This window comes from Anarhichas minor, unplaced genomic scaffold (assembly GCF_050575085.1).
Source record: "Anarhichas minor isolate MPS153535 unplaced genomic scaffold, ASM5057508v1 ptg000006l, whole genome shotgun sequence".
Classification (NCBI taxonomy): Eukaryota; Metazoa; Chordata; class Actinopteri; order Perciformes; family Anarhichadidae; genus Anarhichas; species Anarhichas minor.
The window spans coordinates 5,577,830-5,595,372 of record NW_027466452.1 but is presented as its reverse complement, the minus strand read 5'-3'; the positions used below and the strand labels follow the sequence as shown (position 1 = coordinate 5,595,372).

Genomic DNA, 17,543 nt, shown 5'->3' with positions numbered 1-17,543 from the left:
ACAATTCGAGGCTTCGTCATAATTTTAATGCGAGAATAACCTTTCAATTTCACCCCAAATGACAAAGAAATTGCATTAAATTGACCTATGAGCCCCTTGTTGTAGTTTAGCTTTCAGTTGGTAAAAATATATCAGTATTCTTAATGAAAGGAAAGGTATACATAATTACACACAATCAAATGAAAGTACAAAAATGAGATCCATATCAACATTCAAGTGTGAATTGCCGTATTTCCTCATATGCCAGTGATGGTGTGACACGTGTTTATGCCATCAACAGTTTCAATCCAGTGAATTTGGCATGGTTTTCCTATTCCCTTTATGTATTGCAGCTTCTATGAAAAGTTAAGTAACTGAAATGCAACGTTGATCCATCGATGCATTTAAATGGCATTAAAGCGAGATCCTCCATCAGCCTCCATCCTGGTGCAAACGATGATAAAACAAGTTGTTGAGTTTGGAATCCATGGAGCGAGACCTTAACAGTCTCCAGTCCACTACAGATCACCGTGGTCCAGACCGTTTCAGTCCCAGAGACGAACGGGTCAAACGTAGAAGAGTCCAATGTTTGTCAACTGTTGTGTTCCAATTCCCAGTGCTTGCCACTAGAGAGTGGTAAAGATAATATATCGTAGTGTATTTACCATAGACTGTAGGTAAGAAGTGGACGCAGTCATCGTGACATCACCCATTGATGACTGCTGTATTGAAGTTCGCCGATTTCACCGTCACCATTTTGGAATACGGTCGTTGTTGTTTTTTTTGCAACTGCTGATCGGAAGTGACAATATTTGTACTGTGGAGGAGTGACGTAGAGACGCCGGAGTCGGCTCTGTTAGCGGCAGCGACCTGTCAATCACAGTAAGCCCGCCCTAAAGCATACTCCTCTTTATGGTCTATTTGACTCTAAATGGACCATCATTTACTAAATGAACATCATGCTGTGTTGAAGAAGACTGCGATTGAGACCACAAACTCATGTTTACAATGTTTACTGAGGTAGCAAATCAAGAGAGAAGTAGAGTCATTTTCTCATAGACTTCCATACAATCAGGCTTCTTTTTGCAACCGGAGGAGTCGCCCCCTGCTGGTCAGTGGATAGAACGCAAGTTTTAAGACACTTGGCTTCACTCGGCAGAGCCGGAGGTTGCCACCTCATATTTACATACTAAAAAACGCCATATTTGCTACCTTTTCCTTACTCACATTTTGCAGCAATATTTCTCTGTGTTTAGTAAAAAGCTCCTCCAAAGGTCTTTTTTCATTACTGCGAAATTCAAATAAACACGTGGGCTACTTGCGCAGCTAACGAGTGTTACGGTGGCCCTCTATTTCTCACACAGCAGGGGATACCCACAGTCGTGGACCATCTCATCTGATTTATTTTAGGAGCCAACAAGCCACAGTCTAGCACTAAGCTGTTTATTTTTGGCTCTGCCTTTCTACCATAAAGCCTTCACAAAGCCTGTGTGAGCTGGCTCCTCCCCCTTTCCTCCTTGCAAATACCTGTTGGACTATGCATCAGTGTATGATGTCTTCTTGGCTTCCTCCCTGCCTGCTTTCATGTGGTAGCAGCCAGCCACTAATCTCCATTCGGCCGTGTCGGAGCTCCTCTCCATCCTGTGAAATCCTGCCGGCTGGCTAACCCCTCCCTTCTTGCTATGCCTCTTTGGCAAATGTTTTTTTGGCTTTTTTCTACATTTTGTATCGTGTATCTTTCACTTGATCTTCCCAAGCCAGCATGACCTCTGGTACTGTTGCTGTTTCTTTTTTGTCTTTGTCTTCCTCCACCTCTGCCTCTCTTCCGTTACCGTTTTTCTCCCTAATCTTTCCTCTTTCTGCTCCATTATTTTTGCGGCCCGATGGAAAATGTTCCAAGCTGGGAATGTGCTTCAGACGAGCACTTCTTTTGAAGCACACCGAAGTTAATCTTAATTTGTTCTTTTGCCACGTGTCACTGAATTTGTTAGCATCCTTAGCAGGAATTACAAATTCTATATTGGATAATGTCCCCCCCCCCCCCCCCCCCCAAGCTCCCATTATTGCCCACATTGCACCATAAATTACGCCCTCCCAGATGAAGCATGTGAACTCAAGTAGAAACAAGGCAACAAATCCAACAATGTCTGCAATCTCGACAAACAAAAATAAAAAGTTTGCAGTCAGTTCTTTTTTTGTCGAGTACTGCAACACTGCGTTGTCATGGTCTTTCCAACAACACTTTGCAAAGCTTAGTGAATTTGCGGTCATGTCCATCTTTCTGAGATAATGTGAAGATACAGTGGTGCTCCCCTTCTCCCCTCATCTCCTCCTTATCAGAGGTAACAATTGTCTCCTCTTCTCCTCCTCGTGCCTCCTCTCTATCCTCTTCATCTTGTAGTTCCAATTGGGAATCTGGAGCTGGTTGTGGTCACTGCTACGTTTGAGTTTCTCCGGTATGAAGCTCGGAGCCGGGGCTTTGCAGAGCCTCACCTTGGGCACCACGATGCCCGGCCGCACGCTGCTCCTCCTCAGCAAGTTCAGAGGCAGGAGGCTCGCTCGCCTCATGGCCACCGTGGCCACTTCGGTCAGCAGCTGAGTCTGCAGGCTGGCCCTCCGATCCCTCGCCTTGGGGATGAGGAGGACCCGCGAGTTCTGGAAGAATCTCTTGTAGTTGTTCAGTCTGTCCGGGCCGAGTCGCTTCAGCTCCGACACCCGCTGCCTCCTCAGGATCTCCGACACGGCCTGGCGACGCTTCCCGATGCACGGCGGGCTGCCCGGGCACACTGTGCGGCAAGCCGTGGCGATGACCGGGCTGGAGATGGCGGTGGTGATTTGGACCATGTGGTCAAAAACGCCGTCATGCATGGGGTTTACCCTGTTGTCCATGTAAATCCTATACGAGCAGCAGGACAGGAAGTTGATCAAACGCCTCCGGCAGGACTTTGGCTCTTGGGCCTGGGCCGCCAGCTCCTGCACAAGAAGAGCAAATGCTATGGTTGGAAGGAATCTCTAGTTTAAAGCATTATGTGGTGCATTCAATAGTAGGACTGTAGTCCTGATGGATTTATTAACCTCCAACAGGGGCCACTCCAGGGAGAAGGAGTCACAGAACTGCTCAGCACAAGGCTTGGACATCAAGCTATGCATCAGATTGGCCGTCTCGTATCGACCAGTGAAGAGAGCCCAATCCCTGGGCGTCAGACTCCGGGCGCTATCCCGTGCCTGGATATCACCTCCTGGAAACATTAGGAGTTAATCTGTACCATATCAGTGCCGTAATCAGCTCTACGCTTATCAGCAACGCATCAAAGGAGCTCTCTACCCCGACACAAACGTCTTATACACGTATCGCTCAGTATCATTATCGAGAGCTCAGGTCCATTGAACTTAATCATTAAATCGCATCCGTGTTACCAGCTAGCATGAGAGCCCTGACGCACTCGGCCCGGCCTTGCATGGCAGCCTTCATCAAAGCTGTGAAACCGTGACAGTTCCTCCTCTCGATGTCCATCCCGGGGAAGTAGTTGAGTAGGTAGTTTGTGATGAACGCGTGACCTGCAGACCAGAGAGAGACACAGGCGTGTGTTATGAACGCTAGTTTTTACTTTGGCACTAGCAAAGCTGCTTTGTTATGCACCATATTGCCTTTGTCTTTTTTACATTTCAAACTCCCTACGGTACAGCCATGCTAGCAGCCTCACAGAGCTGCTAGCATGGCTGTAGGAGCACTAAGATGGTTAGCGGAAGGCTAGCAATGGTGTTTGGATAGGCTAATTCCTCCAAATTAGTATTGTCATAATCACATTCATACATTCATTTGTTACTGCATACACTTGTGATGCTTCGTCAGATGTTGTTTTTGAATTACTGGCCCACTCTCTGTAGCCTAATGTAGCGCAAAATGACACACTTGGGTTTAATGCAGTTTTGTTTTGATTTTGTATGGAAAACAATATTCTCAACAATATCTCTGCCATCTTTTAAGCACAAGTTAAAATGACAACAATATTTCTTAACAACATGGTCTGTTAATCCATACACATGAATGGCTGATTCAAGAGGACAAAAGTAATATATTTAAAAGACTAAATGCAGTAATTCAACAGCACAAACTACAATTTGACAGCATGAATTGTTTTACATATTAATATGCATGCAAACAAATGTCTTTCATTTATTTAGTGACTTTGTATCCTATTTTTGTGAAAAAGTCAACAGTTTTGTGGTTAAGTTGCAAACTGATTTCAAGCTTTATATTTTACAAGCCCCCAGGAAGAGCGCCGGGCTTTGAAGTACATTTTCATATTGTGGCCAAACTGTGGAATTTCAACTAATATGTCCATTATTTGTGATGTCATTGGATATAAAAAAGGTTTTTCCATAGACACGTCTGTAACAGTCTGTAACTATACAGTTGTAAAATGCACCGTGGCCAAATCCAGAGTTATTTTCCTTCCTCCGTTCATGTGAATGAACCCGACACTGAGGCCGGATCGATGGAAGATCTGGGTACTTTCTTCTAAATGTTCTACGCGGAAGTCAAACTTTTTTTTTTTTCCTTCATGTGCCACAAAGTAACTTTGACAGGAATCCTATGCTGTATCCAGTTCTCTTTAAACATCCATGATATTTCGTCAGCCTCTCTGGGGATCGAACAAGTCACTTCATTGTTGCTGATGGATGCTAATGAGTAAATCCCGTCTAAATCCAGACTAACAAGACAGCCTGATCTCCTGAAATTCCTCAAAGGGAGCGCAATGCACGCAACAAGAATCCATTAAAGGCTGTGGATGGTTAATACTGGCTATTCACCTCAGAGGACCCGGGTTTATTTCCCAATACATGTCTAGACACTTTCTACTTTCAGGGAAGGGTTTTAAGGGGAGTTTTTCTTCTCGTGTATTCGACCACTCCGTCGCAGTCTTGGTCACCTGTTCTCCCTGAGGTGTTGCAGAGTACTTTGTCATGAAAAGGGGATCGATACTTCTTTTAACGAAGCAGAAAATGAAGGGTAGTCCGCAGCCATTCATCACAGGACACAGAGAGCCATTCGTCATTGTTAGCAGATGAGAGGCCACGGCACCCCATCTGATACAAGCGGCTGCATAGCTGTAGAAGTTGGGCTTTCTAATGCCAAACTTACAGCGATTCTGGCAACTGGAAGCACCAGACCTCATAATGTAATCAGTGCCTTTAATTATGAAACTCAATTCTCTGCAATAAAATGTTTACCACCGTAAAGCATGCACAAAAACTTTGTAGGAGGGGGGAGAAACATACATGGTAACATGTCTCACTGGGAGTTATTTTTGGAATATTACATAAGGTAAAAAGGGTATTAATAGGTTTATGAATGCACAAGCTGGGCTTCATGTTTGGTCATGTTATCTGTGTCTGGACAGCCATATCCAGAGGTTTTTTTAGTCTTAGATTCTATTGAGGAACGCTAATGGTGAACCTGTTGAAGATGGGGAAACTCAATCAGCTCTCTACCATCTCTGCAGAATCGGTTTCTGGATCGCTGTCAAAGTCAGCATGTTGGTATGAATCTGTCCCACTCAAATAGATGGGCTACTTGCAACGATGACTCCATTAGTTTAGACTGGGTTGGTACTTACTCAATGCTTAAATACTAAATTGATATTTATGTACGAGGCTGGTCGAAGTTTATGCTTGTCTGGCACAGGTCTTTCCTTTTTAATCGGAGAAGATTGTCATTTGAAGCGAGATCATATCAATAAGTGGCAATTAGAGGATCACTGCGCATTAAATTTATCTTCAGCTATGAGAGTATTTTGATTAAAGGAAAACTACAGTTTGTTGCATGAGTTTTATTTTTGGGGCACCGGCCGTCGGTTCTAACAGTTATGACCTTGTACTCACCAAAATAACTACTTGAATTTCGGAACCCAGCAAAAGCACTAGAAATAGGTTGTCGAGGAGCACCAGTGTCAAACCGGTTTAGAAAAATGTATTTGGAAGAAAGGAAAAGGAAGGTAAACGATAAAAAATCAATCACAGTTTACAGACTGAGATCCTGGTTCAACTTTGGCCTCACTTTTGGTTTTACTTTGACATGAAGCAGCTTATCTGGCTAACGTTAACATCCTGTACAATAGTTTGTTCACTCGTCGTTTCAGCACCATTGCCACGGTCCAAGAGCTCAGCAATTACTTTGATGAGTAAACTTACAGCTCGAGCTATGATAGAAAATAATAATAAAATCAACAAACAAAAACAAGAAGAAAATAACTCGGGCGCTGCGTCAGGCTTTCGTCATACGGAAGTGAGCGTGGTTTCATCTAAAGTGGGTTGGACAACGCTGGCCAAGAAACAGTTTGGCAGATAACCTCCCATCTTAGTGCTAAGCTACATTAGCCGGTTCCTGGTGGTATAGCTTCATATTTACCGTACCAAGTGGAATCAATCTTCTCTCGACAAGAAAGCAAATATGTGTATTAACTATTTCTTTAACTAAACAAACAGGACAAATCTCAATCAAGTGCAGTCTGTACACGGTCCGGATGATAAATTCTAAGAAATACTTGCCTTATTAACAATCCTGTAACTCAAAGATCCGAGGTGTGTATTTACCTGCTTGTGCTGCAATGATAAGAGCGGTGTTGCCCTCGTTGTCCTGCCAGTTAACATCAAGATACGGGCACTGAGAAAGGGCCATGACCACGTCCATGTAGCCATGGTAGCACGCCACGATCAGACCTGACTGAAACACAAACAGACAAGAGTGCTTGAGTTTCTTCTTCTGATTTTAGTTTTGCTTTTAAAAACGACTAAATGGCTCCTTGGGGCTACTGGGAAGCACATTTGTGGATGCATAGCCATATTTCCTCACAGGGGACAATTGTTCATCAGTCATGCTGCCTATAAGCAAGGTAAAAGGCTGTTTGTCTGTAACAGACTGATAGTGAGTCTGAGTCTAACAAAGAGGATGCGTGACAGACTGATTATGATACTAATGTGCATGCAGACTCTAACCAGCCGGTGGTGTGACAGAATGTGAAGAACGACATCAGATCTGCAAGAGGTAGACATGTGGATATACTGGATAAGTAAAAACACATTAATTAAAAGTGTTCATGCACCTAGAACCCATTGTGATTGGAACGTGATCAGATCCGCCAGACCACATCTGGAGCTGGTGCGTGGATTGGAAATCATTATCCGGATCATGTATCCAGTCACAGATCACATGTTAATACCAGGTGTAACTCCGAGCTATGGTGAGCACAATGGCTCAAAGTTAGATTACAGAGTTCTACTGTAAAATGAAATCTCCAAAGAGAGGAACACTGGACTGCTGACATGCTGAACAGAACAGAGCAACCAAGATTCAAATGTACCAATCTTAAAAAAATAAATAAATATACATACAATGCAAGTAAATCAAAGTCCACCATACAAATAGTTTAATGAGCCACATTCTTATTCAATCCCACCAATTTAGGTGCATTTTTCTTTTGTTCCCACTGTAGTACCAAGTGACAAGTATTACATGATGCTTTACCCACTTACTACCTGCTTCTTCTGAGCAGTAATAAAGCACCTCAAAACGTGCAACTCTAGACTAATTATGTCTTTATGGGATAAGACAAGAACTTCATTTCAATGCAGATAAACTAACATTTAGTTTGTGAGACTGGCATGAATTCAAGGGAATTATTTCCAAGCGTTGTCTTTAAGGTGAGAAAAAAAGAGAGAATGTGTGTTACTAATTGAAATAACTTTGACCGAAATGACTTGAACACTAGCTACACATGTAAAGCTGTGCATAATGTTACAAATCGGGGGTGAAGTTTGAAACAATACGGATAGTTTTGCAATCACGCCGTTAGAATGTGACCGTCCTGAACAAATGGTCAAAGGACTTTTACTTGTACAGCGCTTTTCTAGTCTTCCGACCACTTAAAGTGCTTTTACGCTACATGTCGTCATTCACCCAATCACTGCCATTCATACACTGATGGGCAGGGGGCAAGGTGCCACCTGCCCATCAGGACTCCAACTAACCATTCACACTCATTCATACGCTGCAGGCACAGCCTCTGATGGAAGGACGACCCGCTCTACCACTGAGCCACAGTCTGAAAGTTATGAATTATTGTTTGCCTCAATATAATCTCAATAGCAAATGTCCCACCATGCACATTTCCATGGCAACATATGCTGGGGGTCTCCAAGGTGTCCTGAGAGACATGACTGTTGCACTACTCCATGACAATCCTCTGTCTGTTCCCAGCTCTGCACACAGTAGCACACACACCGTATCTCTTACCAGCTCCTCAGGTCAGTGTCTCAGGGAGCCTTTCAGAAGCTGAGCTCTGACGGCAAGCTGCTGCTCGACACCGTCTCTGTGCAGTTTGCTCTCCCCATCTGTCACCGTGAGATTAGCCAACTGCTCTGACCCTTCAGGATTTGACCCTCAGCGGCTCGCTGGTGTTCAGGAGCTGCACCGGGACCAGCTGGCCTGACCACAAAACCCTAAAGGGACTGCCGGTGAGAGGAACAGCCGAGTCCACTCGGGGTAATCAACTAATAATTAGTTGTTGGCCTTAACAGGATGAATTATTGGAATATATATATATATCATAAACATGAAAGAAATTCATATCTTATTGTTTGCTGAACTGAACTCACAATCACAAAATCTCAAAGAGTTCTGACTGATGCTTCTAAGCTGTGGACGTAACATTTAACAGCAACATTTATGAAGGTTAAAACGGTACTGAGTGACCAAACAACATTGCAGGCACATGTACTTACAACAGGTCACATGCATGCTGGGATCAATAGTGTTGGAGCACTGATACTGCACATTCAGATCAGCTGGACATGGACTCAATGGGAGACTCTGACTACTGATGCGATCAAAATTCATAATGAAAGTTCAAGGGACCAGTTTGTGTGTTTTAAGCTATTTGCATAGAATTGTGAGCACCTTTCATAACTGGTATTTTGCACAACACACATAGCACTTGTAGTAAATTAATTTTTACCTGCTGAAGCAGCCATTGGTTTCCATTCATTTCCACACAGTGTGATAATCAACAGACTGATTCTTGAGTTGAGCAATCTACCAAAGTGAATGGTAAGTCTGGTCAAAGTTATGCTATTGTTTCAAAGTGACACTTTGTAGACTATTACAATTATTCTGCTAACTTTAACTTAATTTAAATACATTGAAACCCTCGAACTCTGCAGATTTATACAGCTGGTACAGTCCTTCTTAAGGCTGATTATGGTTATGAAACACCACGTACAGTATTATAACCCTTTATTAGCAAAATGAAGTTTCCAATGGAAAAACATTGGGATTCTTTTGGGTTAAATTGGGGCAAATGTAAACAAAATGAGACTTTGCAGGTTTCAAGTCAACAGAAAATCAAATATTGCATTAAAATGCATGAAACCCAGACACCTACTCTTCTGTTTCGATCCGTCTCTGTCACTTCCTCTTCGGTCACTCCTTGTCTAATCATAATCTTGACGATGATGGCGTTGTTGTTGCAGCAGGCCTTGAAGAATGAAATGGGCTCGGGGCTGTCGGGGCTCGGCGAGCGGTCCATGACGGACGCGACCGAATTGTCAGGGGGATAGAAAGAATCGTCCGACAGGATGCTCTGCGTGTCCGAGCGATCCGGCAGGGCCTCGAAGTCCAACTCCTCGAACTCCTGGTAGATTTCGTCCTCATCCTCCCAATAGTTTGGCCTGTAATCGAGTTCACTCTCCTCGTTATCGGCCTCTCCCGACACCTCACACTCATCGCCATTTTCGTCAACGTTGGTGAAGGACAAGGCAGGTTTATCCATAGCCACTTTATTAGTCTTAAACGGAATCTCACCCAGTTCCACGCCTCCGGACACTCCATTCTCCAGAACCTTTAAACCTTCACTTTGTTCCTCTGTTATTAACACCATTTAAAGCTTTCCCTGCCGTCCCACTGGTTTCTTTTTTTAAATTCTTGCGAGATGCCAGGATAACTGTAGGAAGACCTAGAGCCTGCTGCAATACGTTGACTAATAGGGATAAGGTTCAGCAGAGGTCACAAAGGGGACATGAGATCATCACTTACGGTCCCAATCCTCAATCATTGTTGGATAAATGTTCTTGGGATGCCATAGAGATCAGGATTCTCCAGAACCCCACAAGACAATGTCATTTAAAACAGGTTTGATCGTATGCATGTTCTGAGGAAGTTGTTCTGGATTGGTGATGTGACCAAAGAGTGTCACATGTTCTGTCAGTCGCAATTAAACAAATAAAAAGAAGTGTAGTTTGTTAAGCCAAAGAGTTTCCATGAGTTACAAATTGTGGAAAAGTCACGATCCTTCCCGATGGCACCAAAAGCCTTGTCCATCAAATCTCCTAATCGTGGCTTCAGAGCCCAGACGGGCAGCTTGAATTCTTGAAGTCTTGATGAGAAGTTAAAGCTAAAAGTTTTGCTCTGGAGAGTAGAACAGGCAGCCGTCTTGGCTGGAAACACCAACGGCCACCACTAACGGCAACTAATTGTGTTTCCAAAACGTTGAGCTTCCTTTGATGATGGCCGGCAATTGGATGAGACACATTCTCTAGAACTGAGCCACGGTAATCCTTTTAGTCGCTTCAGCTGTTGTGTCGTGTTCCCCTCCCTGGTGCCAGGACGGTTTTAATGTTTTCTGTTAATACAATAAAGTGTCAAATGTAATGGTACAGGCAAGGAGGGAATGTCTTAACTTTTAAAAGACTTGTCTACACAGGGAAAACTGAATAGAATCAGCTAGTGAGCCAGTGTGTTCTTTGTACAAGACGTTGAACGAGATTATGCAAAGTACATGCAACACATGAACATGCACCACCACTCATGTACAACCTTTGTTCTGATTCGAGATATTCCTTATTAGAGAATAAATGTCATCAGTGCAACAGGTCAAGTCAACCTGCCGGTGTAAATTGGATTTAGCAACCTTGTGACCTAGTTAGTGTGTACAGGGTGCAGTGGAAGAGAGTTCAGGCCCTACGGTCACCTTCATCAGTGCCTGAAGTGCAATGCTAATCCAATCACCAATAGGTAATGCAATATTTGGATCCCTTTTGATTCATAAATTACTTTTAGAATCAGTTAGGCAGTGTAGAATACAATGCTCTCACCTCTTATGGAAGCAGGTAACCGCCGGTTTATATTTTACAGGTTTTATTTTTATGGTTTACAAATTAAGACAAGAAAATTCAAGTTTCCAAAACTATCAAGTTGTTCATATTCTTGCCAAAACTTATTTTTTTGTAACCTGAATTTGTCTGATTGCATTGCAGCATCCAGAATAGTAAAGGTAATATACCTAAAATCAAGTGTTTGCATTGTCACCACGACTGGAAATGTCAAAGCGAGACATTGAAACCATATAAAATCAGATGTCTTCAAAGTAACATATTTCTGTGCTTTAAATTCAGTGGTGTTAAAATATCAACATTAACCTTTCAGTGGTGGATGTCTTACAGTTGTTTATAACTTTTAAGTCATCTTATAAAGATCTCTGCCCAACTCCAGTACTTAAAGCGAGGTCAAATCCTTATTGGCAAAGGTTGTTGTTATTTTTGGCTGAGGTCTGAATCTTGTTCAAAGTAGTCCGCTGTGCCAGAGAGGATATATACGCTTCACACTCTTGAAGTCTGGTTTTACAATAGAAGGAAAAGGAATCAAACTCCTCATGACTCAGCATTAATCTCATGACTCACAGGCACTTTGCATTATGGGTTGAACCATTTGTGCTTTCCAAAAACAAAGTACAGATTAGAAAAATCGGCTTTAGCTTCACAGTAGAAGTCTTGTTTTAGCTGCATATGTTCCTAATATGCACTTGGTTTCCACAGCTGTTAAGACTGTGCATTAGCAGGAAGGTAATTGGATTCAGCAGAAATAACCTGACATCCTGTTTCCTGGAGCTGTTTCCCAACTGATCTAGGGATAAATAAATAGATAAATAACTGAGGGCCGAATGTGAAAAGCAATAGGAACTGCCATGTGCTGATCAGTAGTGACAGCCCATCACACAATCATGTACTACTACGAGTTGGAAGAAAAGAACAAGTACTTCTGTAATGAAGGCCCTCTCCATTACAAGCATGTGTGGACCGCTTCAAGGAATAAGAGACGCACACGAAGGGTTGAATGTTTATTATACTGTTGATTGGTTGGTGGTGGATGTTCTCAGGTATAATTATTGAAGACAAACATATTATTAGTTGTTACTTTATATGATCTCTATTGCGATGTGTAACCACAATAGAGATCATACCTTCTGCACAATGACAATAATGAACAAATGAGGCAAAGTTGTGATTTGTGATTTTGGGCTATACAAAATAAATTTAATTGAACAGAACATACGACTTTTTATAATTTATTTCAACATAATATACCATGACGGTTTTGAGACTGTTTTTGACATACTATACTAGGACTATTTTTCGACATAATGTGAAATTTTAACATTTTCATGATTTTTTTCGACAAACAATGCTATTATATTTTTGTGATATTTTGTGGATATACTATGACTTTTTTAAAGACATGTTTAGACATACTATACTGTGACTTTTTCATGATTTTTCCGACAGACGTTTTATCACCCTTTTAGACATACTATGACTTTTATGAACATTTTCAATGCAATATACTTTTACTTTTTTTGGCATACTATACTGTATTGGGACATACTATAGTATGGCTTCTTCTAATACTTTTTTTGGCATACTATACTATGTCTGATACTTTTTTGAAATACAATAGTACGACATACTATAATGTGACTTATGATAAACGACCCTATGACCTTTTTTTATTGCCGTCTTCAGACTAAACTATACTTTTTATACTTCATTTGACATCATTTACTACGACTTTAAGACTAATATCATTGAGAGTAACATTTGCTTGAGGATCATCTTGTCTGCAGCGTGAGGAAGAAACGGCACACTCTGATCTGGTCATTTCAACTTTTTATTATCCTGTCATATTACTTAACCAACACTTAACAGACATTAGAACATACCTTCATGTCACAGTACATGCCACTGCCTTTTTTTGCACATATAAAAATAGAAATTCAAGATCAAAATTTGAAATGTCCAGCTCAGTTCAAGCAGATACTTAAAGGTCACTTTAAAGCATCATATTTATATAGAATGAGAGCATTCCACACAGCAGCACTAAAGTCAATTACAATCCATATCAATAGAAAACCACTTTGCCAAACTCCAACATCAAAAACACAAGCAAAACTCAAATCCATCCTCGAGTGAAGCCGACTGTGACGTAGCGACGTCTTTCAGTCTGTTTGGGAGGGAAATGAAACGCGTGTGTTGACTGTTACAATGGAATCTGAATAGCAAACTGTTGTAAAACGTGCACATGAGCAATACATTTTAGTGTTCTTTAAGACGAATTCTGCAATGTTTTCTCACTTTTCTCAATCGCAACGTGCACACCTCCCCCCCCCCCCCTTATGTGGCCGGCCTGTCTGACACTGGTGGCCCCGTTCACAAAAGCACATATTATGCAAATCATGTCATATTGCTTATTACTAGAGATGTGTGGCCTGCTGTGTGCGCGTCGTAAAACTATTGTTTGTTAATTTAACAGCAAAAATAATAAGAATCTGAAGCATCATGCCCGTTCAAACTGCACATGAGCAAACTAGTGCTTACACACCTGTGGCTGAGCGCTCTCATGCACCGTACTGACTCCCTGATAATGCTACATACTGAATAACAGATCTGTTGTAATAGAGGATTGTGTGGTAACAGCCGGTGGGCGGCACAGTCCGGCATGGCTAAATGACGGAGTTACATTTAACGGAGGTTGCATAGAGTTGCGTTCTGATGGGTTAAAGGTCCGTTGACCAACAATGAGTATTGGGCAAAGCAACATTATGTCAAATTGTTACAATGATGTGAAATGTGATCTTTTGATGAGACACTTGAATCGATACAGTGGTTTGGAGATGTTTTCACAGCAATACAAAATAGATATTAGAATTGGGAGTTATGAACTTTTTAGTTTTTTAACGCACTGGTATTTGATCAGTACTTTCCACCGGCCGATATGCAAGTTCAGGTGTCATAACGTCTCTTATCAAAAGCAATCAACTAAACAGGAAGTCACTGTGGCATGACTGTAACAAAACGGGGAAGAAAAGATTTCATAGAGAAATCCATTTGAAAGTGATGAGATGTGATCTGTAGCTCAGCAGGCGGCAGCAACGGACTGAATGATTACTGAGCACAGAAAAAGGAAAACCTGAGTTGTTGTAAGTTGGTTAACCTAAAAGAAACACGTGGGAGCTTGCCAACCAATTTCCTGCATTTAATGTGGTTGGTTTGTACTCCGCTACGAGACTAAGTGAGATGAGGTAACTCTAGTTTGCCAGAACTACAGTAAAGTTCTATTGTCTGTCAGCAGATTTGAGCCTTTCCACCCTCTTCACCCAATGCAAAGCAGTGTTGTGTTGTTCATGCGGTTGTTTTTTGTCCCCTCACAGCTATCAGAATGCAGACAGGCAGTTAAAGCTAATTAGCAGCATGACTATATAGTTTTTTTATCCTCTCAGAATAAATATTTCTGTAAGATCAGTGTCACAGGCACATTCTGAAATGTTCGTAGACGGTTTTTCCAGTTTAAATATTCTCAGTTGAAACCTCGCTTCATGACTTCTCCTCTGCTGAAGCTGACAGATGCTACACAACCCGTTGGTTTCTGAAATCCTCAGGTTATCAATCATACATCTACGTCTTTACTTTAAAAAAGATCTCAGGACGAACAGCTCACTCCAGAATACTACAAATCAATGAAAATATCTAAAAAGCAAAAAAAAAAAAAAAACTCAATACAATCACATCGCTACATCAGGTACGTCCGTCCTCATCGCTGAGCACAGAGGCGTTCCTGTGACAGTCCATACAGCGCCTCTAATAGGTCAAACGTCCCATTGAGAGACACTCAGGGTTCGCTAGACAATACTTCACAACACACATTCCAAAGGGAAGCACAGTCTGAGGTCAACGGAACCGACTTTAAAAAAAAATATATAATTACAACTTAAAATGCCAGCTGCGTTTAGGACTAAACAGACAAAGGATGCACAGTTTACCAACTATGTGGTTCTGCTGAGTTTCAACTCTTTTTGCGGCTTGACTAACAACCGTGTTCAGAAAAGGGTTTAGAGACTATGTTGTCTTCACTCGTCAACGGTTTTTTGTTGTCTCCTGTCACCGGTGACGGCTAGGCTGCAGTAAGAAAGATTAGAGGCTTGGTGTTCTTGGTGTTCTGACAGCCAAGCACGGAGAGAACCAAAACTGAAACAAAAACTTTCCCCACAGGGAGGTGCTGATGGCGCTCAGTGACGGGTTAGCTCCACTGATCCCACAGCAGCGTCGGGTCTACGAGGAGGTGCTGTACGAGGAGGCGGACATCCTCCTGCCCGTCTTGCGTTCGTAGTTCACGAGTCGCTGTCCAACCAGGTATCTGGAGGAGAAACGGGAAAGAAAGAGCCGGTTTGCAAATCACTTCTTAACATTTTAATGCACACAACTGATTTTTAGTGATCAACTTCAGTTGGGGACTTTATTTATTGTGTTTACTGTAAGAGGAGCGAGCAGCTGCTCCCTCACCGTAGCCTACATGAATCTATCATGGCGTGCAATATGAATACCTCTCACACACTGCGTAGCTCTCTCACAGCACTAGAGCTAACTGACTGATACGCCAGCCCAACCACCGGCCGTCTACCGCCATCAGAAGTACTAAAGCCCACCTCCTTGCTTGATTTGATTGGCTGCGCTTTTTGTTTATTTGTATTTTTTTATTCAACTGACTTGTCGTTCTTTATGTGTTCGTAGAGGCGTTTGAACTGTCGTATCTGGAAGAAGAGGATGGAGAGCAGTATGACCACCATCAGCAGGAAGGGATAGATCCTCCTCTCCACCAGCGTCTGCATCTCCGGCTGCACACCTGTAGAGGAAGAGAGGGGGGGGAAGAGGGAATAAACACTGGAACACAATCTCCTCCTGATGGAGTGTTATGTCTGCGATGTCTGATCTCTCGGGACTGGTGGACTCAGCGTTGAGGTAACGGAGTAAATGAAAGACACGAAACAAATGGATTGCAGCTGGGCTCTGCACAATGACTAAACTCCAGATTACCACCAGGGCTGGGAATCCTTTATTGACTGCTTGTTGTCCGAGTCAACATCAAAAGACACTGAAGTTGGCTCTTTGGGTAGGCTTTGCATGATAAGGGCTTCTCATAAATTGTCCAAATTATTAAGAAATCTGCTGTGACCTGACGGATATCCAAGCGCGTCTTCTACCTCAGGGCGTGAATTTATTCCGTACCCGAATCACTAGAACGACCAAATACATTTATTTTATTAAGTGCTTTCTTACTCATCCACTCGATGGGTCGTCAGCTTTATTAATGTTGGTTAATTAGGCTGAAGTCTCATTGATTCACGGGATCAATTCTTCTTCTTCTCATCATTATTAATTACCCATTACATTATTCTATTTATCTGGATATTTTTTTTTGTTTTTGTTTTTTTCTTTACTTCAAATCACTTTACATTACTTGTTGCAGCTCAAGGCAAACAGTTCACGGAGTATGATTTCAGTAAAAGGCAATGACGAGGGGAATGCAGGCGTGTATTATCTCTCCATTCTGAGCAGTTCAATAGTCGAGTGTTTCAACTGGAGGTGGGTACTGAGCTCCCGATGACCATCTGTCTGTACTGAGTGTTGCCTATGATAGGGTGAAGGGATGTATGGAGGGGTGAATGAAGGAAGCCAACATCTGTTCTTTTCCTGGATCACCTTGAAGCTAATGCATGTTGGGGTACACGAGGGTCCCAGAGAGTTCATCCTGAACCCAGACACAGCATGAGACTCACCCAGCAGCGGTGTGATGCCTCTAGAGATGGTGTAGGGCACACTGAGGGACAGCAGCAGGTCGCAGATGACGGGGGCGGCCAGCCCTCGCACGATGAAATGGAGGTCAATGTTCCGGATACCGTTAGCATACACCTGAGGGAGAGTGAGGGCTGAGTTACTTCATACCAATGCCGGTTTGGATTAGTAGTGACATTTAGATTAGTTCTTCCAATATGCATCTAGATGAAGCTCTTTAAACGTCTTCATGTTGTCTCATCTATAAGGCGAGATGTCAGTGATTTGTCTGGTTTGGTTCTTGATTAAGTGAAGCCAGCAGGATGTACGACTCACCTGCTCAATGACGGTTTTGAGCCACCACTGGGGGCCCATCAGCGTGATGGCAGCAATGATTTTAGCATGGAGCACTCCCAGGGCCCAGTCCTGCCACACACACAGAAATAAACAGTTAACGGCAGAGACACACAGAGGTTTAACATCTGCTCAGTATCACCATGTGTCTGCTCAAGCTGTTCGTGTGTCCTTAATGAGCAGGACGCTGAGTGGCAGCTGATATCCAAACAACGTGTTTGCATTTGTGTAGAAGAGTTCTGGTAGGTACCAAACTTTTCCATATCTGACCT

The 17,543-nt window shown here is 42.6% G+C and overlaps 2 protein-coding genes across 3 annotated transcripts in view; both read right to left on the bottom strand.

Annotated features, from left to right (window-relative positions):
- Positions 1-2,301: 2,301 nt before the first annotated feature.
- ankrd33bb (ankyrin repeat domain 33Bb) lies at positions 2,302-9,917 on the bottom strand. Its single transcript, XM_076078321.1, has 5 exons — positions 9,423-9,917; positions 6,577-6,706; positions 3,397-3,537; positions 3,055-3,218; positions 2,302-2,952 (listed from the first exon to the last, which is right to left on the bottom strand). The coding sequence occupies exons 1-5, from the start codon at positions 9,915-9,917 to the stop codon at positions 2,302-2,304; spliced, it is 1,581 nt and encodes a 526-aa protein (XP_075934436.1).
- Positions 9,918-12,966: 3,049 nt separating this feature from the next.
- LOC142935549 (E3 ubiquitin-protein ligase MARCHF6-like) overlaps positions 12,967-17,543 on the bottom strand; it is a 13,388-nt gene continuing 8,811 nt past the window's right edge. For both annotated transcript variants that reach the window (XM_076079977.1, XM_076079986.1), the window contains exons 23-26: positions 17,254-17,343; positions 16,923-17,055; positions 15,853-15,988; positions 12,967-15,502 (exon numbers count right to left, since the gene is read on the bottom strand). In XM_076079977.1, coding sequence (XP_075936092.1) covers positions 15,418-15,502; positions 15,853-15,988; positions 16,923-17,055; positions 17,254-17,343 — 444 coding nt within the window. In that variant the 3' untranslated portion in view covers positions 12,967-15,417. The remainder of the gene's footprint in view (positions 15,503-15,852; positions 15,989-16,922; positions 17,056-17,253; positions 17,344-17,543) is intronic.